This window comes from Zea mays, chromosome 5, assembly GCF_902167145.1.
Source record: "Zea mays cultivar B73 chromosome 5, Zm-B73-REFERENCE-NAM-5.0, whole genome shotgun sequence".
In the NCBI taxonomy this organism is placed as follows: Eukaryota; Viridiplantae; Streptophyta; class Magnoliopsida; order Poales; family Poaceae; genus Zea; species Zea mays.
This window is the reverse complement of record NC_050100.1, coordinates 172528574-172554482: the sequence shown is the minus strand read 5'-3', so window position 1 is coordinate 172554482 and position 25909 is coordinate 172528574. Positions and strand designations below refer to the sequence as shown.

Below are 25909 nucleotides of genomic sequence, written 5' to 3'. Positions count from 1 at the left end.
TTGCTCTAGATTATAAGTTTTACAGGTGCCAAAGGTTCAACACAAACCAATAAAAAGTCCAAGAAAGGGTTCAAATAAAAAGAGCAAAAGACAACCCAAAGGTAGCCCTGGTTTGGCGCACCGGACTGTCCGGTGTGCCACCGGACAGTGTCCGATGCACCAGGGAGCTCAACTCCAAACTGCTCAGCTTCAGGAATTCGGGGAGGTCGCTCCGCTATAATTCACCGGACTGTCCGGTGTGCCAAGTGGAGCAACGATCGTCCACGCCAACGGTCGTCTGCAACGCTACAGTGCACGCCTGCGCGCGCAGAAGTCAGAGCAGACGCCAGAAGGTGCACCGGACAGTGAACAGTGACTGTGCGGTGCACCATCGGACTGTCCGGTGGCCCCGTTGTCAGAAGCTCCAACGGTCGAAACCCAACGGCCTGGTGACGTGGCTGGCACACCGGACTGTCCGGTGCGCCATACGACAGCAGCCTCCACCAACGGTCATTTTGGTGGTTGGGGCTATAAATACCCTCCAACCACCACACTTCAATGCATCCAAGTTTTCGGTCATCAAACCTCATACAAGAGCTCTAGACTTCATTCCAAGACACAAACAAATAGATCAAAACCTCTCCCAAGTTCGGAATCACTCCAAACAAATTAGTGACTAGAGAGAGAGACTTTTGTGTTCTTTTGAGCTCTTGCGCTTGGATCACTTTTCTTCTTCCTCCTTTCTTGTTCCCAAGATCATTGTAATCAAAGCAAGAGACACCAATTGTGTGGTGGTCCTTGTGGGGACTCAGTGTCCCGTTTGATTGAGACGAGAAGCTCACTCGGTCTAGGTGACCGTTTGAGAGAGTGAAAGGGTTGAAAGAGACCCGGTCTTTGTGACCACCTCAACGGGGAGTAGGTTTGCAAGAACCGAACCTCAGTAAAACAAATCACCGTGTCATCCGTTCTTATTCGCTTGTGATTTGTTTTCGCCCTCTCTTTCGGACTCGTTTACATTTCTAACGCTAACCCCGACTTGTAGTTGTGCTTAAACTTCATAAATTTCAGATTTGCCTATTCACCCCCCCTCTAGGCGACTTTCAGTGGGGTTGGGTGCTGTTCTCCGTGTGGCCTGGAGGTGCCATACGGGTGCAGCGTCTTCATACTGTAGAAGAGGGTACCCCTGATTCAGGGTACCGACAATAACCTTTTATTTTTCAAAAATAACATGATCTATTTTCTAATGTTTTTGTGGCCCTAAACAATTAAAATCAAGTTATATTTCAATTTTTAGGATTCAAATACAAGATGTTATGATAAACTATAGACTATTTACAATATCATCACATGAAAATATAATAAACTTTAATAGCATTTAAGCTCATGCATCAAATAACCATGTAAGTGACCAAACGTCGTCCCTAGTGGATATGGCTGAAGTAACAAAATATAAAAATGTTAGAGCCTGTTTGGAAACCATATATTAAACTTTAGCAAGATGCTAAACTTTAGTAGTGCTAAAGGAGGTTGAAAGCATCTAGGCCCTTAGTTGATTTTAGTGATTAATGACAATATAAGATTATTGTGACTAATGTAAGTTTTGTAGACTACACGGTAAGTTAAGTCATAATACATGTAGTTGGACTTCAACAAAACAACTCAGATGATGGAAATCAGAGAAAAGGCTAAGGAAGGATGTCTGAAAGGTTAATGACTTCTAGTTCTAAGTGTCGAATAAGTTGTCGGACACTTAGATTAGAAATAAGCCTTTATTTTGTTTTTAGTCGTACTATAAGTGGGGGTTTTGGATGAGTAAATTGACCTAGACTTGTCTCATATAGTGTGGTAGGTTTCACATGCATAAAACTAGTGCTAGGTATCTCACTTAAGTCCACGAAAAAGCTAGAAAGAAAACCAATTTGAAAAATAACTAAGAATAGTGAAGGAGGGCTCGTTTTGGTGATTAAATGCTCAACACATTACCTTGAACTTACAACTCCTCATATGAGCATAAGCACAGGTGTTTGTAAAGCAAATTGAGGAATATAAGAAAAGGCACTTTTGGGCTTCAAAATGGGCATACTGCAAACCTATATGGATCAAAGTGATAAATGTATGTTTCTAGTACTTATCAATTGTTTTAGGTACTAATCATGGTTGTCTAAGTGTTAGGGACCATTTAAAGTCGAGCCAAAAGGAGCAAAAGAAAGTTGGCACGAAAAGGAAGAGGCTGAACTAGTCTAGGCAGTACCAAACAGTCTCATGCCATCCACCGGACAGTCCGATGTCTATACGACTGAAGCGTCTACTCTTGGGCTCGGCCAGGTCCCGCTGGCTACAAATCATCGAACAGTCTGGTGCCACCCACCGGACAGTTCGGTGTGAGAACAGTCAATGGCTATCAGCCATGTCAGTCAGCTCCAACGGTCAGATGGAGCACCGGACAGTCTGGTCCCGTCTGAGATGGAAAGTGACCAATTAAGGATTCTCCGACCATTGTACTGTGCAGTGTCTGGTGCGCCACGGGACAGTCTGGTGCACCCGCAGACAGGGAAGGCTGGAAACTTCCAAATGAAGCTCCAAAGAGTCCTAGGTCCCTTGGGGCTATAAAAGTGATCCCTAGATGCATGGAGCAGAGAACCAAGAATACGTTGAGCACATAACAACTCCGCAACTTCGCGACCACACTTTTGATTTGTTAGAGAGAGATTTGAGCGTGTTCTTGAGCTGTGACTCTGTCATTTTGATTCGTGCGCTCTCTTCTTTCCTTATGTGCGTGGTGTAGCTGCAATTGTTCTCTTGTGTGCGTTTCTACTCTCCTCTTTGATTCAAATTCGATTGTGATCATTTGTGTAATGCGTGAGAGACTCCAAGTTGTGGAGATTCCTCACAATAGGATATTGATATAAGGAAGACAACTATGGCACTCAAGTTTGATCTTTGGATCACTTGAGAGGGGTTGAGTGCAACCCTTGACCAAACGAGGTCACCACAATTAGAGTAGGCATTGGCCGAACCACGATAAAAATCATTGTGTCTCTTGTCCATTTTACTTATTGTGATTACTTTCTTCTTGAGTTTTCATACTCACTTGCAATATTGCTTCTAAGTTTAATACTCATCTTAAAGGAGCAATCAAGTGAAGAGTTCTCTTTTCTTCTCTCTTCTCATCCTAACTTGGTTTTAGTTCTCACTAAAACATTTTATAAACCAACATTATGTTGTTTAGAACTAATTTCGCATGATCACCTATTCAACTCCCTCTAGATGCTCTCAAGGGCCTCTACTGGGTCACCAGACCGGTCCCATGGAACACTGGACCGTCCGGCTAGAGAGGCCTCTCATGTGCTCGGTCTAGCAGTGGGCACCAGATCGGTCTAGTGGCCCACCAGACCGATCTGCTAGAGAGCACTGTAGACGGTGCTTGCCAGCCCGGCGCGCCGGACCGGTCTGGCGGCCATTCGATCCGCTGGCACGACATACTAGGTCTGTGTAACTGTCACACCCAGACTTAAGGACGATTCCAGATGCATCTCAAATGTGTGCTAGGATCAAGTCTCACACATATGATGACTCATGGTACAAAATCAATGTCACATCTTTATTACATAATAGGAGTTTTGTACAAAATAACTAAATAAATTACACCGTATGACGACATCGATCCTCCACAACCATAGTTTATTGGGAGACGACAGTCTAGAACTCTCTGAACTCATCTCCAAGGCAATCTTCCTCCGATGGGATCTGTTCTTAACCTGGTGTGATTATAGCAAGGGTGACCTCCCATATGGTCATTACTCAGCAAGTGTGGAAAAAGTGTAGTGTAAGGCTTACCAAGGAAGATGGTTGAGGCTCAGCATTGCTTTTTATTTTGTTGATCAAAATTTTATTAGCAATTACTAAGTATAATTACTAAGTATAAGTAAATAACATTCCAATTAAATAAGAGATCATAGATGAAAAAATCCACAAGGCAATGAATGTCTGGTTAAGTTTAGTTCCATCATTTAATCATGTGAGTGTCCAAGCCGCTCTTGACCGTGAGCACGGCTGATATACCATTTTTACACTCTACAGAGGTTGCACATCTTTAGCCACAAGACATGTTTTCCGTCTAGCTAGGGTTTGCGAGGCCCTTAGACACTTCAAGGTGAATGACTAGGGATCCACTACGAGGCCAATAAAAAGTTATGTTAGCTTGAGAAAACCCGCTACTGTTTTAGGCAAAAGGAAGTATAGGAATCCCTCGTCTGAAAAGCCATCGCAACATGATCCACCCGAGAACCACCATATACTTTACAGTGATTCACTCCTCACTTTTCCCTTTCGGTTAAGGTAATCCCTGACTAGCTTTTCTAATTAATTGGCCAAGTGCATCCCATTGCACCCTTGTGGTAGCACTATTGTCTCGGGTTAGCGCTCCATGTTCCAATTAAACTTTTGTGATCTTATCATGCACAATAATAAATAATCTAGCATTATATCATAATGACACATGATCATAATTCATAAATATCATTAACCCAAAACCAGATAGAGCAATAGCAAAACTAACCAATAATTCATTTGTATGCAAGGTGTAGGGTAAATAAAATAGGTAACCTATTAGGTCCCGTCAATTTAACCTAATTGTGCCATGATGATCAATAGAATCATAAATATTATTAGGTCAAAGAATGTGATCAAGGACACAACTTGTCTTTTACTTGTAAATCCAACTGCTCAGATGCTTTCTCCAAAGTTGGGCTTTAGGTTCCTCGTCGTAACCTCTTTTATATTCGTAGCAAAACATATATAGGCAAACAACGAATAAAAATAACATTACACCAAAGATGGAAACAAACCACACAATATTATTCTAAGCGTTGAGATGAAACTCTAGGATCGAGAACCACTAAATCGTAGTAAAACATAGAAGTTATGGATAAAATAAGATTTTTTTGGTGCAATAGATCTAACAGATGATACTTAACATATATATAATAATAGATAAGATCTATAATGGGTACCGTTTCTTTCTCTCTTTATTTCTATAAATAAAGTGAAGGCACCACCTGGATAGGCTGTTTTTCATGCCGGGGGAAAGGGGTCTTCAACGTACTTGGTGGGGGGCTTGGGGTACATGCGGGATAAGACTAACTGCAACGGCTGCCCCTAGGCAGCCCCCTCCCCTTGCATGCCGGCTGTAGGGGGCACCTTACGGCCGCAGCGGTGCCCCCTACAGCGCCCCCTACGCGCCGGCCCCCTTCTCTCTCCCCCTAGATCTAGCGTGTCACTGTTTATCACCCTAAACACTGTGCTGTGGGTCCACGAGTAATTGTTAGTAGATAAAAAATTGATATTTGATATAAAAATGATATTTTATAGTTGTAGAGGGGTATAGGGGAGTATTTAGGGGGAACCGCTGTGGGAGATGAAAAAATAGGGGGGAAAAGTGATATAGGGGAAAAATTTAGAGGTAACAGTTGCGGATAGCCTAAGGGGTAGAGGTTTGGTGCAGCTTGTTGTACGACTCGATGGAAAGAGAAAAAAGGGCGGACAAGAGGGCATTGACGAGGAAATCGAACTTCGGATAATATTTGCGAGAGTTGTAGATTGAATTTGGAAAAGAGAACATATCTAGTGCACATGGAAGATTGGTGCACATGGTGCACATATTAAATCATCACCACTCATTTTAGATCTAATGTCTCTAGTTGTTTGGTATATTTTGTTAAGTGCACCCTCCACCGTGGTGGTGTGTAGTGGTGGAAGGTGTTATTTGTAAATTGAATAATAAATTAGAGACGTTAGATTTAAAATAAGTGGTGATGATTTAATATGTGCACCATGTGCACCAATCTTCCATGTGCACCAGATATGTCCTCTTTGGAAAAACGGTTTCATATTATGGGATGAACTCATTGAGGGGAAGCCATTCATATATTTATAGCGGTGGTTTTAGTCTATCCGATATGTAGATAAATTCGAATTTTAAAGTTTTCTGTTTTTGGAAAATACATAAATTCATTTTTTATGCTGAAAAATGTCCAAATCGCTCCAAAATTGTTAAAAATTATAGAAATGTTTTGGCATCCAATGAACTCAATAAAAATATTTGGATATTTTAAAACGATGTTTAAGTACCTCAAATAAATATATTTTACTTTTCGTAAATATAAAAAATAATAAGACAAATACGAAAAATCAACGGGGACTTTTACAGGATATATTAACATGTTTCAAACACTTCTTGCACTCAGAATCACTATGCAATAGCATGAACGCAACATACTCATTTCAACCTTTTGATTCGTCTTAATTGATTTATAAAAAATATATCTAAAATTGTAATTCGTGATTCTAAACCACCAAAATCTTAACAAATTAAACTAAATCTTTAATTTTTTGTTGGTTTAAAAATTAGGGTGCTACAGTAACGCCTAGTTCTGACAACTAGTTATTGGAAAACTATATTTATTATCTAGAGGCTTAAAGTTATATCGTGCAATCTTTTATATTGGAAAACTATTTTAAGGGTTTAAAGTTGTACCTGACCTTTTACAATCTGGCGACGTACAGGCACGTTTACTCTCTGTTTGGTTGACGTGCGAGAGGCTACAGCTGCACCCGCGGAGTCTCAAAGTGCGTATTGTTTGGTTCACTTCTCTCAAGGTATAGGTTGAACAGATGCAAAAATAGACGACGAGCCAGGCCCGCGGGAGATGCTCCTAGCGCGCGTACGCTCGCGTGCAGTCCAGTGGCATGCTTCTGCATGTAGTTGCACGTAAAACGAGAAGACATTTATATTTGTTTTTGCATCATAACTTTTAAATAAAAAATAAATCATTGAACCGATTTTATATTCATGTTCCTGGATTTTTTGAACAAAATTAGACCATACATGGTATATAATATTCAAAGATTTATTTATTCACTCTTCTCTAATACACGTTTTGGTGCAGATAACTAAATTAAAACTATATTTGTCCTGAATGTAATAATGCAACCAACTAAACAAAAACATATGTACAGACAAGTCTGTGCACAAGAAACTTGACCCCTCATATATGAGGCAGCTTACCACTTTACAACAACCAATCAGATATTTATAGAGAATGACAAATACGGCCCAATGGTTGGCACGAACTTCCAAAATATGTTTGGGATTTCACAGAGCCAGAGGCTAAAGCAAAAATCGCCTCGCGCTCCGGTTCCCGAGGCCACAAGCCCACAACCAAGCCGCAATGTAAAAAATCTGCCGCAATAGAACGAACACCAGAACAGAACCGCAGAACGCAACCGCCTTCAGCCTTCTCCCATCCCACGGACGAGCGCCACACGGCACCCCACTGCGAGGCAATCGCCAACCCGCACTGCACCACTCGCGCCTCGCGATCACCGCTCCGAACTGGAAATCAAATGGCGCCGTCGCCGCTGTGTTCCGCTTCCCCACGGCCGCTTCGAGCCCCAGGCCAGCCTCCCCGAGACGTCCGCTCGCCGCGGACGGTCGTCGTGGCCGCGGGCACCCGTGTGAGCGGAGCGGAGGCCCGCGCGTCGCTGGTGCTGGCCTTGGCCTCGCATGCGCTCTCCGCCTCGCAGCGCCGCTTCGCCGAGCTCGCCGATGAGGCCGCCAAGTACGCCTTCCCGTCTGGCCGCTTCGAGCCCCGCACCCTCGAGGAGGCCCTCATGTCCGGTCGGTAATAAATGAATAGCAGCAGCTTGTACCCCAAATCGTAGAATCCTCAGGATTTTAGGCCACGATTTCTGAGTTAGATTCATGTACTTTTTTTGCAGTGCCTGATCTCGAGACAGTTCCGTTTCGCGTACTGAAGCGCGAGGCAGAGTACGAGATCAGAGAAGTGGAGGTAATTGTTCTAATATGTGGTCGCTTTTCAACCATTGGTTAAAGAAATTTGTGCGTGTGTGGAAATTGAACCCGTTAGAATATGATAATACTATGAGGTTCATTGAATGATTGTGTCTTCTGTTGTGAACTCTCATCAGTCATACTTCGTTGCTGAAACGACGATGCCCGGAAGATCTGGGTTCGATTTCAACGGGTCATCTCAGTCGTTCAACGTGCTGGCATCATATTTATTCGGTAAGGTATTTGTCACGTTTCTACCACGGTCCAGACGTCCATTCCCTTGTTGTTTCATTGGATAGTCATGGTCTGATGTTAATTGACTTCATCATTGGCATTCTTGCTTCAGAATACTGCCTCTGAGCAAATGGAAATGACAACACCTGTTTTTACTCGGAAGGGTGAGTCAAACGGCCAATCAATGGACATGACGACCCCAGTGATAACAAAAAAGGTGCAGTTTGGCTTTCACTTGTGCCATTGTTTTGAGCTGTCCTTGTTTCGCCATTTAGGTTACTTCATTATCTGGAAAGTTATGAAGTTTTACCTGTCCTTTTTGTGCGTTGTCACCTGCAGTCAGCTGGTACAAATAAATGGAAAATGTCATTTGTGATGCCAGCGAAGTATGGTTCCAATTTGCCTCGCCCAAAAGATCCTTCTGTGATTATCAAGGAGGTGCCCAGCAAAATAGTTGCCGTTGCAGCCTTTTCAGGTCCATAATATTGTACTTCTGTCATACCCATTTCATAGCTGTATGTGATTAAGAAGCTATATATTCAGAGTCAAGTACATAATTTATAGGTACAAAATTTTAAATCTTTTTTCAGTATTTGTAATGAAAAAAAACAGAAATACTCTGTATCAATTTTCTGTGCCTTTTCTTCTGTTGATTACTCAAGATCCTTTTTGCTGCAGAAATCATAATGATAGATAATTAATCTACTGAAACATTTGTATGGAGCGTACCGTTTTTTATCACTAACCACATGCCTTTTGTTTTTAGTCAGGAAATAGTTTAGAACGATAGGAGTTGTTGTGTTCCTTCCCAATTCAAAACACCAACACGATCTCTAATATAGAATTACTTTCATGATGACACAGATCAAACCAGATTTTCTCAAGTTGTTATTTTGAAATGATTAATGAGCTCTATGTATTTACCATTTGTCTTACAGAGTAGCCATTACAATTCTTTTTTGTTCACAATATAATAAAAGCATATAAGAACTCTTTTAACTTCAAATTTTATTGGCTGGAGAAAGTTTTCACAACAATAAGCATCTCATTTGTTTTTAATATTCTGATGCTACAATATTGAGACGCTTAGCTCTCTGCTAAATGAACCATTTCTCTTCATTCTTTGTTGGTTCATTGGATATGGTCAGTTATGAAGTCATATTGATACTGGCGTGCAATCTTTGTCAACCATGGTACCATTGTCATAGTCCACACTCCTTTGTGTCCGTACAGGTTTGGTTACTGATGATGATATAAACCAGAGGGAGTCTAAATTGCGCGAATCTCTCCGTAAAGATACCACATTTAGAGTGAAAGATGATTCGGTGGTGGAAGTCGCACAGGTAAAGATTCTGAAATGGTTAAGGTTTATGAGCTGTAGTTTTACCTAGCTTATTAGAGGAATGCTTTTCAGTGCCTGATTCTAGATTTTCTCAATCTGCAGTACAATCCACCGTTCACACTTCCATTCACAAGGAGAAATGAAATAGCATTGGAGGTTGAGAGGAACGATATAGCCTTATGATGTCCTAGATTAACAAATAAATTATTGGCATTTGAGAGTGTATGCAAATGCCCATCGTCCCTAATGCATATATGTATAATTTCTATCTGGCATGTTCTGTATATATGTAGACATGTTAATTATCGCATGCATATATTATTGTATTGGAAACTAAATAATAAGAGCAAAAAATGTTGTGCGTTCGAGCCCGCGCAGGGTCGGGCTGGAGATATTTGAGGCCCTGTGCTAACTCTAAAGTATAACTTATATGTTTTTAGAAAAAGCGAATAATAACAATCTAAAACTTGCAATGGCATACATTGTAATAGAATAGGTAAATTTGAATAACTCGTTCTTCTTTGAAATAAAATCTTCCATAATATGTTCATATTCAATCTTCTCCAACACTTCACTCTTGAGTACTATAGTAGCTAAGTCTTTGTTGGCCAAATCGATATTCTAGAATCCTCATCACCGAGACATCATCAAGAGCGTGATTTTCATACCAAGGATTTAATTAGTACAATAGAACATTACAATTTTCTTGAGGCAATAATAGTACATTACAATTAGATTGAGAGAAAAATGAATACATGCACTCCTATGCAGGTCTTCGCCTCTCGCCTTCTTTATTGAAACTCAGATATGAAAACAGAGTGGTTAGTTGCTACTGTTGCCTTGCTCGCTGATTACTTCATATTCGTTGGATGAATTGTGAATGAAATTGGACGAGTCTGCTGGCGTTCTTCAGACAGATAGAGTGAGAATATGAAACGGGGCTCAAATTCAAGAATGGAAGCGTCACACGCCAAAATCATCGCACGAAGACATATAGGCAAACTTAAGAGCGGCTCTGGCACTCTAGTGCTCTGGCCTTACACATGGGATCGTATCCAGTGCACAAGGGCCACGCCGTGCACAAATGCACAAAACGAAATCTTGTCGTCCATTTTCCATCCAACGACATGACGGTGCGGGGGGTTTTTCACAAAACAGACTCGGCAAGCTACGGAGGCTGCGGGAGGGTTCATCTGCATATTTACGACGGCCGTTGGATGGAAAATGGACGGCCAGATTTCGTTTTGTGCATTTGTGCACGGTGTGGCCCTTGTGCACTGGATACGATCCCCTTACACATGACCCTTCTCCCATTAGACAATTTTTTGAGGCCCTGTACGGTCACACGGGTCGCACACCCATAGGCCCGGCCCTGCAATCGAGCTTCTTGTGCAATCGCAATAAAATGAAACTACTAAAAGTACCCAATTTTTTAAAAAAGATTATAGATATACTTTATTATTTACTCTATCAATATTTCAAAATATATCAAAATTGAAGTTCTAGTTTATCGTATGTTAAGCGATAAAAAATAGAAAACTTTATCCAATACGAAGGATTAAAAAATGATAGAATTTTCTCTATTTACATATCTTAATATTGGATGAACTAGATTTTAAATTTTGATGTATTGGGAGAGTAAATAATAAAGTATATATAATTTTTAAAGATGTTTTCATGACTTTTGATTGTTTGACTGCATGATGATTACACGTGAAGCTTAATTGGACAACAATTTTTTTGTTGATAATAAGATCTAAGTTTATTTTATTTTCTCATTTTTGTGATATTTTAGTACTAGTACACAAGGTTGGCCTATAATAAGACCCATGCCATATGGTTTTGAATCTATAACGGGGACTCTAAAAATCTATAACGGGGCGTTTGGATCCCTTCATTTCAGAGGAATTGGAATTCACTCAATAAAATAACTTATTTAGTTTGGAATTTGACATTCCACCGCTTTCTAAAGTTCAGATATAAGTCTATCTCAAATTCATGGGGTAAAGGGTGGGAAATGATTTTATGCATTAGTAGAATTTGTTTCTACTCTGTAACTTACATGACAGTCTTCGTCTGACTCCTCTATAGTAAAAATGTAGCACATAAATATCTCAAACATCTTGTTAATAATAGTATACAATATATTTTGCATAAAACTGAATTAGCTTAATTGATATATACCTAAATTACTATTATTAGAATGGAATTCAATTCCAATGATCCAAACGGGGCGTAAGGTTTTGGTCAGCAGATTGTGCATATGGTTGTACAAAATATTATTTTGCATTTTTAATGTTTCTTGCAGTATTTAAAGAGCGGAGTTTGAAATATGAGTTGAGATAGGTAAGGATGCTAGAGATAGCATAATGTTAAGCTTTTTATGTCATATAGTAATATTTTGTGCCTTCACTTTTCTTCATTCATGTGTTTTATGCTTTCGACACTAATGTGGAAATTTTTTTCACCCAAAGAATAGGTGTTGATAAGGATTTCCATAAAATCACTTGTCAGTATGCAACTCTCCAATGTATGTTTACTGCTTGTTTGGATCAAACTCTTAGCCTTGTATAATTGTGATCCATGTGCAACACTATGTCTCGCGAGCAGAGCATGTTGTTTCTCCGTAGGTGGCACACTCAGTCTATGCCAATGGTTGGGGAGATGCACCTCTCGTTGTTCTCCATCAGAATCCATCCTCTTTGTGTGTGCGTTATGGACTATGTCATACGATCCTAGTGGTTGTACACTGTTGTGGGCATTGGGCCTGCGACGCAGTGCCAGGTCGGACACAAGTATTGTTCATGTGTAGGTACTGTAGCACGTGAATGGTACCAACCAGATTGGATTTATTAGGGTTTCTTAGCTATTAAGGTAAGGTTATCCCTCTATATAAGGATGGGTAGGATGTTATTAGGTTCTGTTTGTAATATCTAGAGCTAATAATTAGCTGCTAGAATTAACTTTAGAGGTTCCAAACACTCCTAACTAATTGTTAGCTAACAAGTAGTTGATTAGCTAGCTTAATCCAACTAACAATTTGTTAACTTAACTATTAGCTCCAGGGGTTCTAAACAGAGCCTTAAAAGGCAAGCAAGAATAATAGATCTAAGTTTACTTAAGGGCCTCCTACAAGAGGGTGAGTACCAGATCTATCTTGCCAAATATTTGTGTTTGTAACAATTTGGTATCATATCCAAATACATGTCCCCACTTAAACTTCTCTTGATCTTTCTCTTGAGGATGAATCCTCTTTCTCCGTGGGATCCGACGCTGCCTTTGGGGGGCATCCGTGGCAGCTTCCTTCTTGTGCCAAACATTGTCCCTTGCGCCATTTATGGATTATCACATGTGCTGAAAACATTGTGAAGAACAAGTCTTGTTTACTCCACTCAGTATACAATCTAGAAGTTAAGGATTCATTTACTTGTACGTAAGAGAAATGACCAAGGAACAGGCTGCTGATCTGATGGCCCCTTTGGACTTGGAGGGGAGTTACAGGCTCAATCCGAGACCACTAAATCAATTAAGCGATCGCACGGGTTCAGCTCTATGACAAGAGTAAAAATCCGAAAAAAGGTGTAGTAAACTTCAGTTCGATCTGTTCTGCAAACTCGGACTACCGAATAATAGTGTGAACCGGCATGAATGATTGTAATGGTTTGTTTAGTCATGAATTGAGCTAAGAAATTGCATTCATGTTGCAATGAGTTATTATATTTGAGCAATCAGTGTTGGCATTTATATTGCTCTACAAAAGATGAGTGACTAGGGTATGTTTGGTTCCAGGAGATAAATCAAACTAACTAAAATTTAGCTCCTCTTTAGAAGCTAAAAGTAACTAAAAACTCTTCCGCTTTAGCTCATGAGGCGCTAAACCATCGAACGTTTGGTATTAAAAAAAAGAGTGAAACAAATAAGGGCCCATCCGGGTTCGAACCGGAGACCTATCGATCTGCAGTCGATTGCTCTACCACTGAGCTATGGACCCATTTGCTGTTTACTTCTGTTTTACTTTTGACAGATCGTTAGTTCCGTATCCTCTAGGCTGATACCACCACCATATGTCCAAAAAGGAGAGCGTACTCCTATGCTATGGTACTAGACTACTAGTAGTAGCAAAACACACGATTACATGCACAAGGCACCAGGCTGATTCAAAACAAATCACTCCAGTCGAGCAGTGCATTCTGTGGTGGAGGAATGGTCTGGACTTGCATTGCAGGCTCGACGGAGGTTAACAACTAACGACACCAGGTCTGGATCTAGCTGAGTGGGTACGCAATACTACCTACTTTATTAACCTCCGTCGTAAAAATAAGGGATCTAAATTTATCGTAAGTCAAATCATGTTCCTACCGATGGTAACTGAGCAATGTTTAGTCGGTCATAATATTGACTGAGTAAACTCTTCACGACAAATAGCGCTTTAATATATTTTAAAATTAAAAGTTTTGCGGTTTAAACACATTGTTGATAGGTATAAACTTAAAAAAGTCGGGACCCATGCCAAAGCGAGATATCCACTCTTCTGGGACCTTTTTTTATTGTTTTCGACGAGGGGACTACATTTATTCATTATTATTATTGACAACCTATGTACATGGAAGAGGCTCAAGGACGCCTCCACTCCACTCCAGTTGCACCGACAAGGGACAAGGCAAGGCAAAACCGTCGCTAGCTACAAGCGAAGTTCACAACCGTGACAGGGATGGGATTACACACGACACGACGAGCAGAGTTGCAAAAGAGAGCAAACGTTCCTCTCCATGCAGAGTAGTACCTAGTACGACGGCGTCTATTTGCATCTACGTGTCATCAGTAGTACAGCATCACAGGATTCACGGGAGCACCGGTCTGATTTTGCGATGATCAATCAGCTCGGATGAGCCTCCTCACCATTCTGGCAAAAACAAAAAAAAACCCGACAAGGGCACGTACATATAAGTGACGAACACGAATATCATAATCCAGCAACGTTCTAGGCAGAATGGAGGATTACGCACGCCTATATATTTACCTTCGTGTCGCCTCTGGCGGCGGCGGCGGCCCTCTTGGCCGCCTCGGCCTTGGCCTTGTCCTCCTTCCTCCTCAGTTTCTCCAGCTTCTCCCGCTCCATCTTCTGCTTTACTCAAACGAATCCCCAATTCGATCAACTCACTCAGTCTAGCAGGACGAAACGCGAAACGATCGCACCCGACCACACATAATCAGTCAGTCAGTACTCAGTAGGCAACCGGTCACCTGTATGTAGACGTTCTCGGCGGCGCGCTCCTCCTCGCTGAGCAGCCTGCCGGAGGCCTTGTCGCTGAAGTAGCGCGACACGCCCTCCATCCTCCTCGCCACGGCCGCCCACGCAGGCCGCTGGGCAGTAACGCTCGCCGCCACGGTCCTTCTTGTAGCCATCCCCGGTCCGGTCGCTTCCGCACCCCACGCTGTTCTCACTTCTTGCCCGGCAAGTAAGCAGGCAGGGTTCGCTTCCTCACCAGGAACACACACGACCGCGTCGACACGTTGCCGGTGACACTAGTAGCGGATCTTTTAAACCGGATCGGTACGCCTTATCTCTATCTTGTACTATAGTATATAGGAGGGAGGGTCTGTCAGTGTCAGGCCGATGCTCCGAACCTGCCAGATTCCCACGTGAGAGGATAAGGATGAGCCGAGCCCGAGAGCGAACACGGTTTTGTGAAACCGCGACGGAAGCACAGGCAGTCAGGCACAGCACTACGCTTGTATTCTTTCCTGTTTCTGGTTCTTTTCTGGCCCAATCAAGCCCATCAAAGCCTTGCATAGCACTGGCCCTGTGGCCCATCAAAGAAGGACTGCCTTATACCAAGACAAGTCAACAACAACAACGGTAGGCCCCAGGGCGGCGCCTTTTTTCTCCTTACAACTGACGGTTTTATTTCTCGGCGACCTCCCCTGCTATATGCATTTGTGCAAGACGTGAAAGCAGCCATCCACGTCCATTAGATGTCAATCCAACGGTATATGTTTATTTTCCGATTTACCCCTCCCTCCCCTCCCATCCTCTCCTATTCTTTTTCTGAACACCCCCTGCCATTTTCTTTCTTCCCTGCCTTTTCCCCCCTACTCTGTGCACACACTCGAGAGTCGAGACTCAGTTGTCACCGCTCCCCGCCGTCCTGCTGATAAGATTGCTCACATCTGCTCCCTCCCCAGACAGCAAGTGAAGAATCAGGTTGTAGAAATTGTATTGGGTTTAGGGTTGGAGCAGGGTGTTTTCAGAAAAAAAAGAATAGGAGAGGGGGAGGGTTAAATCGCGAATTTCTCTGCTTGCTTGAGACCACAGCAGTCGCAAGTCGCAAGTCGCAAGTCCCAACTCAGGTCAGGTGAGGGGTAGGTGAAGTGGGAAGGCGCGCGGAGGGGAGGGGAGGAGAGGAGGATGGCTGCAGCCGCGGGGAGGAAGGTGGCGGTCGCCGCCGTGCAGTTCGCCTGCACCGACGTCGAGGCGGAGAACGTCGCCACCGCCGAGAGGTTTGCTATTGCCCGCCCGCCTGCCCGCCTACATCCCTAAGTTAACACCGCACCTGATTCCCTCTCCCCCCGAGAAGCCGAACTCCTAGCCGTTCAGTCTACTCGCGGTCTCGCAGACGTGCAAGTTTGCTGGAGTTGTGATGTCTAACGCCCTCCTATCATGCTCAGTAGCACGTGGTCCTGGTGTCAGCGGTTGCTGCTAACAAGGGGTTGGTTCGTGATGGTTTATTATACTGATGAAACCTGCACTGGATGCGCACCCCTAGTGCTTGATTTGCACGCTCGAGTTTGCTTTCGGTACCGGTGCCACAAGTAGTTCCTCTCATTGACTTTTGTGTCTTTATTTTTACCATCAAGTATCTATCCTGATAACCGATTTCGTAGTAGCTAGTAGTTATCACGTACGGCCCCTATTATTATCTTCTACATGTAATTCGAATCCGCTATAAAAATTTTAGTACAAAATCACCTCTGATAAAACTATAAAGATCTTATATCATAACTTCCGTGTACCTACACATTGGATCGGACAATCCTGTCGGCTACTTTATTCTCAACTCCATTCTTTTTTCTGTCAGCTACTTTACTCTTGCAGTGAATTATTGAGGCATCTGCTTTGGTGTCTGGATTCGGTTATGTAGCTTGAGATGCTGTGCTTTTGGTTAATACAATTAAGGGCCTGCTTGGGAATGCAGTTTTGAAATAATGTAGTTTTGAGATACCATAGTTTACAATTGTACATGACAAAAATACTACGGTATTACTTTACCACAGTAAAACTATAGTATTGCTCAAAACCGAGATCTGTTTGGTTCTATTGGAAAAACAAAGTATATGTAGAGAGAAAAGAAGAAAACCGAGGTCATGAGTGGAGTTTCAAAAACTCCAAAAATACCATAGTTTTGCGTAAACCATGGTATTTAAAACTGAGTTTTGACTATACAAACCAAACACCTTTTGAGCTCCAATACTATAGTATCATCAAATACCATAGTATTGTTTCAAAACTGCAAAAATACTACGATTCCAAACAGGGCCTAAAGTATGCATTCATGTATTAATCCTTCAATACAGTCTTACATAACCATTTGTATCAGCTACTTAATCCTCATTTATGCATTTCTGACGGCTTCTTGGGGAATCCCAATAACAAGTTAAATGATACTATGTTTCTGCTTGTTCAGCTGTTGGGATTTGGGTTACTTATGGTACAAGCTCTCCTATATTCTAGTACAGTAAAGTAAAAAGTCTGTCTCCAAGCCTGTTTCTGTAGTTGTATGGTCTCCACCGAAAAAACACTGCAGACTTGGTTCCTGTCTACAATTTAGGTCCTGTTTGGGAACAAAGTTTTTGGAAACCACAGTTTTTGAAATACTACAGTATACAGAGAAAACTGAGGTATAAACCTAAGTTTAGAATACTTCAAAAGAACTGCAGTATTTGTAATACTTTAGTTTTGAAAACAGAGATTTAGCTGGCTTGCCAAACACCTTTTGGTATATAATACTACAGTTTTTGAGAATACTGCAGTATTCTTCCAAAACTTTGAAAAAACTTCACTCCCAAACACCCCCTTAGCCAAGTTTTCAAACCGAAGCACATCTTGGTAAATTAGCAACGATATGCTTGATGTGTCAGTTTTCCACCCTCTGCAGTTTTAACTCTTGTGCCACTTTTCTAGGAAAGCTTTGTAGGAAACCCAGTTGGATGCACTATACTTTGTTTTGATTATATATTTTAGTGAAAAACAAAACCCCGAATTCCAAAATTTGTCTTGTCTTCACTCTTCACTTCATTTGCAATTGCAAATTTCTTGCACCCCATGTTGGTGCATCATAACAACAGTATTGTTTATCTTGCTGGATGGAATTTCTTGAACTTACTCTGTTTCTGATTTTCTGTTACTTCCCCTTGCTACTTCATTTCCATACATGTAGCATATTTTGAGTCGTAGCTTTAGTTGAGTGCATTTTTTTGTGACAAAGCTTTTTTATTGTTATGAGCTTGGTGGATGTTCTAAATTTTTATTGTTTCTTTTGATCTAGTACTCGCCATTAGTGTCAATGTGGCGTTCATTTACTTTCACTGCCATTCTCTGCTGGATAGTCAGTCATTAAGTCACAAGTTTTAGAACTTGTTTTGGTCAGTATTACATCATCTTGTGTGTTCAAAATTCAGCAGTTTTAGAACTTTTACAAGATTTAGAATAAGAAATATATTCTGACTACCCTAGGAGATTTAGACATCCACCATTGGAATTATTTTACTTAAAATAACAGGGAATACATGTTTTTCAGTTTTAGCTATCACTCTGTTTTTTTTTTTTTTGCTTAAACATGCTGGAGAGCTACATGTCATTTCATTAAAAAAGAAAGTTGGATGTACAACACTCAGCACACACCCACATTCACCCAGATTTAAATTACATTGCTGAAAAATCATGAAAGCTTAGGGACTGATCACTTGTTTTACAGGTTGATTAGAGAAGCACACAAGAAAGGTGCAAAGATTGTACTCGTTCAGGTAAATTTATGTGATAGCTATGGATCATCAAGATTTTAATTGCAATGCTTCTTTTCAAAACTGAAAGCAGAAAGGGCATAGGAGTTTGGACAGATATTCTCGTTTCCGTTTTCCTTAAATTTTTTATTCAATCTCTCCCTCATATTTCTTAAATGTCCTAGGAATTGTTTGAGGGGCACTATTTCTGCCAAGCTCAAAGACTGGATTTCTTTCGGCGCGCTAAGCCTTACAAAGGCAATCCAACTATTATAAGGTAGACATGCTTGTTCCTGTCAGCAGTCAATAAAAACATGTATTCTATTTCTTTGGCATTTAGGCAGCTTTGCCCCTCATGGTCCATAGGATGCAACAGCTTGCAAAGGAGCTGGAAGTTGTCATACCTGTCAGTTTTTTCGAAGAAGCAAACAATGCACATTATAATTCGGTGGCTATTATCGATGCTGATGGCGCTGATCTTGGACTCTATCGCAAATCACACATTCCAGATGGACCAGGTAAGGTCAATAGGCTTTTCCTGTTCTGCCATACATTGGGTTATCTCATCTATAAAGCCGCTTCTGTTTGTCAGGATATCAAGAGAAGTTTTATTTCAACCCCGGTGACACTGGCTTTAAGGTGATTCCTGTTCTATAACTTTATATATATTCCTGGCAAAAAAATATAGATGTATACGATGTGACTTTTAATTGTCATTGATATAAGCAAAAGTTCACTTAAATGCATTTACTGCTATTGACGCAGGCTTTCAAAACCAAGTATGCCACCATTGGTGTTGGTAAGTTATTTATGTTCTGCAGTGTTATAGGCTCTTATTTAGTTTAAGTACAGTAGCACTAATAGTAATTAATACGACTTAATATCGATCATAACTCTAATGTCATCATTCTTGACCTTGTAGGAATCTGCTGGGATCAGTGGTTTCCAGAGTGTGCAAGAGCAATGGCACTTCTGGGGGCTGAAATACTGTTTTATCCCACTGCAATTGGATCCGAACCCCAGGATTGTAACCTGGATTCCCGTGAACATTGGAAGCGGGTTATGCAAGGCCATGCTGGTGCCAACTTGGTACTGTTTGTTGTATTGTACAAGTTCATGATGCGCTATGACCTTCATTGAGGAACAACAAAGATGTTTCTTTGTTGTTCCTCTAAGTGATACTGGTGAAGCATCCACTTCTCTGGTCGCGTTATGATTTCAGCTTGAATTATCCAGGTCCCTCTTGTTGCTTCCAACCGGATTGGCAGAGAAACTGTTGACACTGAGCATGGCAAGAGCTCGATAACCTTCTATGGGAATTCCTTCATTGCAGGTAATCTAGCTCGTGTATATCTTTATACTTGTAGATAGAAGGTTAAATGTCAGAAACACGACTTCAATTGAATTCTCTGCAGGACCAACCGGAGAAATAGTGAAGCTTGCTAACGACAAAGACGAGGAAGTGCTGGTGGCAGAGTTTGACTTGGATGAGATCAAGTCGATTAGGCATGGTTGGGGGATATTCAGGGACCGGCGCCCTGAACTATACAAAGTGCTACTGACGTTGGATGGCGAGAAACAATCATAAACCCCGGTCTCACGCTTAATAGTGGTAAGGCACAGGCAGGCTCCAGCTCCACATCAATGTTAGATTTTTTTTTTCTCCTTTTTTACCCTGTCCAACGATGCCATGCCTGCATTTGTACAAGCCATCTGCGCGTGTTCACCATTTCACATTCAGCAAAATAAATAATTTTCGTGCAATGTCATTCTATGTCGGGGGAGAATTTAGAGCTCCAGTTCATGACTGCATCAATGGTTCCTCGTTAAACTTTGATTTATGGGTAGCATTGGTCTATCAAAGTAGGAAGGTCATACCTGGCAGAAGGTGCGGAATCAGCATATTTGATTCCAAATGCCATTCACGATGGTCGATGGCCTTTAACCGTCAACCATCCACTACCTTTGGCATGTGACATGTACCTTTTTTTCCATCAAAAAGCTCAGGATTCTTGTGAACTCTGTCGTCTGTGAAACCCTAAAGTGCTCTGCAGCAGGAAAAATGTGATGCCAGGTCGGTACAAGTGCCACGCAAATACTAGCATAGTATTGGTTTTTGTACTTGGTTTAAGGTTCTGGACCTGAGTGTTTTTCCTTGTTGATTCCAGCCACTAGAGTAACTGAACTGCTTCACTAGCTTACTGCAAAACCCTGGGCAATGGACTGTGTGATTAAACACTGATGAGGCGGCATTGAACATAAATTCCGCTGTATTTACATCTCTCTGCAAGTGGCCAAAAACAAACAGTAGGCGTGTGGAATTGGTTGGAGCCGAAGTCTAAAACCCTGAACTACACTTCTCGTTGCCCTGTCGTGTTTTCTCTCCGTTTTATCTGGCGCAAGTTGCATCTGCTGGATCTTGGCCCTCCTCGGCCTACTGGCACCTGTCGTCCGGCTGGGGCTGGGCGAACTGGAGCTTGAACCGGCCGTCCTCCCGGCGCGCCTGGAGCAGCTCCCGCAACGGTATCCTGACCTCCCTCAGCACGAGACGGCCGTCCTCCCGCAGCGGCCGGAGGTAGAGCCACGGCTTCCCGCCGGCCCCGATCAGCGAGATCGGCGGCGGGAACGCTGGCCTGGCGTTCCTCGCCCTCCCCGTTTCCTCGTGGCCTCCGTCACGATGCTGCCTCTTGCACGTCGGTGCCTGCCCGACGTCGACGCAGGCGGCAGCGTTGTCGTCGACGTCGTCGGTGAGATCGATGTCGCCGGAGCTCTCTGAGCCGAGGCCCTCGGTGCAGATGTCGAGGTGGTGCGACAGGAAGGACGGTCGTGGCAGTGGGGGCGGCGGCGGTGGTGCGGACTGCTGGACGGCGCCGTCGACGTCGATGAACGTGGCCGGCAGCAGAACCTGCGGCGGGCGGGCCCCCTGGTAGGCGTAGGCGCACGCCGTCGCGGCCATGCACGCCTCGCGCGCGTGGTGAGGCAAAGTCGCCCTCGTCTTTGTGGTCGGTGTGGTGGGCTTGAGATATGGTGGCGTCCAGAGTTATAGGGGCGAGGCGTATGGGACCCGGAGCGGGAGGGGGGACTCGTGGCCTCGTCTTGGGACGCCTTGAAGAGGAGCGGTGGCGAGTGGCGGCTACGGCTACGGCTACGGGCTACGGCGCCCCTGCCCCTGCGCGCGGGGCAGCGGCCAGCCCCACGGTTTGGACGTCCCTTCCCTCCCTGCTCCCTCCCACTCCCACCCCACCCTGCTCGAATGCTGGATTCCGGGCTGGGAAATCGCGTGCACACAAGAGCTGGAACGAAGGACCCGTCCATCTGGTCTGTTCCTATCTTGGGCACGGCAGCGATTTGATTACCTTGAGACCGGCAGTATTTCGCGCGGGTCGTCTTTGATCGGCGCCGCACGCGTTCCGCTGTGCTGCGCCGTGTCAAATTATAAATATCATGTGATAGTCTCACAATAAATCGCGATCTGCTGTAGCGCACAGGTTACATTATTACACATAACACAAGACAAGATAGGGTTTTGGCACCTCATCCTTCTCAGTGCCTCCAAACAAATCGGGAAGGCCTGGCGTACGTATATATCAGCGTACAGATATAATAGAGAAGGCAAAACGGACAGATTGAACATGGCATGCAGCTGACACGAAGAAAATAATTAGTAGATAATAGTTAGCTGTTAATAGTTATCTTCTTGGATCCAAACAAAACAAATCCAGCTAGTTTAGGGCCGGTCCTGATATTTTGGGGCCCTAAGCGAAAATCTATATAGAGGCCCTATACGAAAGTTTGATTCTGCTATTTTTTCAACTTTAAATGATATCTGAAAAATAAAATAAGTTGATGATTTATATTTTTTTCAGAATGATATGATTGGAGACTGTTACAATATTTCAGATTATGTAATATAACTCTGCATTTGCTTTGAGAGCGAGTATTTTACTTTTAATTTGTCAAACTAGCCTAAACCTTAAAATGTACAGTAAACCAAATTTAAATACATTAGAGCAAATTTTCTGAAAACAAATTTCAGCAAACTAAACTTAGATTAAGCAACGTAGGTTATCAGGTGGCCATCCGGTAGGCTAGAATTAAGCAACGCGACAGGCACAGGTGTACAACACCTTCCGACCTTCCCGCATCAATTAATATTTAGTATTCGTTATAAGCAGAATGTTGCATGACCTCAAAGAGACGATTGCCAGAAAATCATAGAGACACAACAAAAAAATCGAGAATAGAGATTTACATGTAACATATATGTATTTGAACATAATCTGGACAAACGGAGGCCCTACTGATCTTGGGGGCCCTAAGCGGTCGCATACCCTGTATACCCTCAGGGCCGGCCCTGAGCTAGTTGTTAGCTGAGTAACTAACTAACAACTACTCTCTCCGTTTCTTTTTAGTTGTCGCTGGATAGTGTAAAATTAAACTATCCAGCGACAACTAAAAAGAAACAGAGAGAGTATTTTACTAGACCAAACTAACAGTTAGCAACTAATATTAGCAACTAATATTACCTATTAGCTAGATCCCTAATATATAGTGGAGCCGTGCATCCCAAATTTCTCGCATGATATGGCTCACTTTATTACAGCCGATTAATTAGTAAAAGCCATTTGATTGGCACCATTTAATCCTCTTTTTTGCAATACGATTGTATTCTTATCTCTTTGTGTAAAATAAATCAACTTTTGGAGTAGTCTCCTATGCCAAATGGTAGGTTTGATTAAATCTATAGGAAAACCATAAAGGAGTACCGTCTTTAGCCTAGGCTATCTCTAGCAGCTTACCTATCTATACTCAGCGAACAATACATTCTACATTGCAAAATAGTGCAAAAAATGTTTTTTGGTGACTATATGGGTGAAATGTCAGGCACAGTCTTATTCTTGTGCTATTTGGTTTGAAATTTGATATTCCACAACTTTCTAAAATTTTGATATAAGCCTATCGTAGACTCATGGAGCAAGATATACAAGTTGATTCCAAAGATTTTATGTTTCTACTCTATACTTTATAAACTGTTCTTTAGCTCACTCTACAACAAAGTGTAGCACATAAGTATCTGTTTCATACGACCAACAATAGCATACAATTATAATCTACGCGCGACCAGTAATGGCATCTCAAGTAGTATTTTATTGGTTTTTCAGCTAACATGTCAATCGTTCATGTAGGTATATGTACTCCTATGTGTTTTCCTAAAGGGATGCCTCTAGAAACTCGGACACTTCGGGGTCCCATGTTGGAACTTCCACAGTAGAGGAAGTTCACAAAGCAGAAACACCATATAACGGACAGATCATATGTAGCTCTGGCTCTGCTATAGCCAATAGCAACAGAGGAAGCACTGACCTAGTAACACAGATTACACCTCCAATTATTCAATATCTCGAACGTTTCTGTGACACAATAGAATTTATTTTGGATCTTCTCTTGGCCCCAACCCCAAGTCAGACTTCACCACCACTTAGATGTTGTAATCCTCTATTAGCTAGAGTACAAAAGAGTTGTGATGTTTATATCGTGATTTGGTTTGCCATCAACGGTAGGGTGTGACAAGCATTCAAGCTGTCCAGACAACATTTGGACACCTTGTAATAATTATATGTGTGTTTTTGGCGCGCAATGTATTTCTTGCTTATGTATTTATAAATGCAAATAACGGATCTTCTGATTTTTAAGCTACATGTAATACTTCCTTCGATCTTTTTTATTTATCATTTGCTAGTATAAAGTTGAACAACCCATCGACAAATAATAAAAGTGGAGGATGTATTTAGATACTAGCCACTATTGCATAGCTCTATTAAGGTGTTTAGACTATTCATCTTTTTCGGTTAACAAATAAAGTAGCTATGTCAAACTACCACTTATAAATTATGCGTCATTTGAACTCTCTGTTGAGTCAAACATATATAATTTCAGTCAATTCCATATGAAAGAAAATATAACAACATCTACAACATCAATGTATCAGCAGTAGCCCCAACACCCTAAAAAACATCTTCCACACCACACTTCAATAAAAACCATAACATCAGAGAGTATGAAAGATATTAACTATAACCTACAAGACAAGATGATATAAAGAAAGTTCTATGTGTGATCATCATAAAAAATACAACAAAGACTTATTTGTGGTGTATATCAATAAGTGTGCATTCGTGTTGTTAATTTCCCATCCCATGCATCAAACGCCTTTGAAACTATGTACCTAAGATCATAGAACAAGTGTATGGGCTTTATAAAAAAACACTAGCAAGTCAACTGCCTTAACTGAGTTATTTAAATCATAATTTGATTAAATATCAAATTTAAATAATATGATAATAAATGTGTCAATTGATTTTATAAAGATATTGATATACTCCAAAATGTAAATGTGATTGATGCAAAAAATAATATATGACTTGAATTCTACTCACATGTCCTAAACAGGAGGAGCGAGGGCTACAACCATGGTTTAATGTACCAATCCAGCTACGGTTTCTTCAAATACATTCCAACAAAAAAGTACAAATACAATTATGTACTTCACATATTCCATATTTCATAATTTAGATAGCAATATCATACGCTATAAAAAATACCACATTGCAAAGTAAATAAATAACTTGATCTTTAGATTAACTGACTAGTGTGAGAACTTAAATCTGATGAAGACAATTCAAACAACAAAGTTAAAGCACGTGGACCATAGTGTCACATTAACTTGCCTTCACTGATGATTAAAAGTGAGAGCTAAACATGATTAGAAGGTACACCACCTGATCACAAGCAAACCTCAGTACCAACACCATCATAAGAACAAACCATATATTACACACTAGCCTAATCCTGCCTTCAAGCATCTATCATTGTAACACCTCGTCCACTCCCGGACCGGTGGTACTACTCCTGACAGCCCTCTAATATCATAGACAATCCATATAAACCAACATGAGTCTTTTGTGCGCACTTTGTCCTCACTCATGCACACCTGAGAAAACTTCCTGGTCGGTTACCCATCCCCAAATTGCTCCAAGCCAAGCACACTTAACCTGAAGATTCTTTCGAGATAGGTTTTCAAAAAAGAAGATGCACATTGTTGGTATGAGTTCTATATTAATTCTATTAAGCCTTGGACCAGGATATCACCATCCACTAGGGCTAGGATATCACAATCATTTTGCTACTATTCTTGACAAACGAACTATATCTTCTCTTTTCCATATACTTTTAATCACATATTAAAATTTATCTAAGAATTACCAGATGATAGAAAATCCATTATCTATAACTTAGGTATTAAAAAATTGGCATAAGAGATACCAAAGATGGTATAAACACTCTCTTAACTTGTGAATCAAAGAACAAAAGTAAGAACTCGAAAGTATGCAACTCAATTGATGTGGCAACTGCATATGTATAATAAAGATCTTGACTATGGGGTTTCATAAACTGATAATTGTATCTATTCAAAGACAAAATTACTAAAGCAAAACTCAAGC

The 25909-nt window shown here is 41.6% G+C and overlaps 3 protein-coding genes and 1 non-coding gene across 4 annotated transcripts; 2 read left to right on the top strand and 2 right to left on the bottom strand.

Annotated features, from left to right (window-relative positions):
• Positions 1–7257: 7257 nt before the first annotated feature.
• LOC100281259 (SOUL heme-binding protein) lies at positions 7258–9778 on the top strand. The gene is made up of 7 exons (NM_001154178.2): positions 7258–7657; positions 7759–7829; positions 7969–8070; positions 8178–8282; positions 8405–8540; positions 9299–9408; positions 9510–9778. The coding sequence occupies exons 1-7, from the start codon at positions 7384–7386 to the stop codon at positions 9588–9590; spliced, it is 879 nt and encodes a 292-aa protein (NP_001147650.2). The 5' UTR covers positions 7258–7383; the 3' UTR covers positions 9591–9778.
• Positions 9779–13326: 3548 nt separating this feature from the next.
• TRNAC-GCA (transfer RNA cysteine (anticodon GCA)) lies at positions 13327–13398 on the bottom strand. The gene has a single exon. It is a non-coding gene; the product is annotated as a tRNA-Cys (tRNA).
• Positions 13399–13946: 548 nt separating this feature from the next.
• On the bottom strand, positions 13947–14923 carry LOC100282243 (ATPase inhibitor). Its single transcript, NM_001155155.2, has 3 exons — positions 14652–14923; positions 14428–14529; positions 13947–14310 (listed from the first exon to the last, which is right to left on the bottom strand). The coding sequence occupies exons 1-3, from the start codon at positions 14811–14813 to the stop codon at positions 14284–14286; spliced, it is 291 nt and encodes a 96-aa protein (NP_001148627.2). The 5' UTR covers positions 14814–14923; the 3' UTR covers positions 13947–14283.
• Positions 14924–15571: 648 nt separating this feature from the next.
• On the top strand, positions 15572–20209 carry LOC100282130 (uncharacterized). Its single transcript, NM_001368938.1, has 9 exons — positions 15572–15908; positions 18383–18431; positions 18593–18684; positions 18774–18925; positions 19000–19046; positions 19173–19206; positions 19330–19496; positions 19644–19740; positions 19823–20209. The coding sequence occupies exons 1-9, from the start codon at positions 15817–15819 to the stop codon at positions 19993–19995; spliced, it is 903 nt and encodes a 300-aa protein (NP_001355867.1). The 5' UTR covers positions 15572–15816; the 3' UTR covers positions 19996–20209.
• Positions 20210–25909: the final 5700 nt, after the last annotated feature.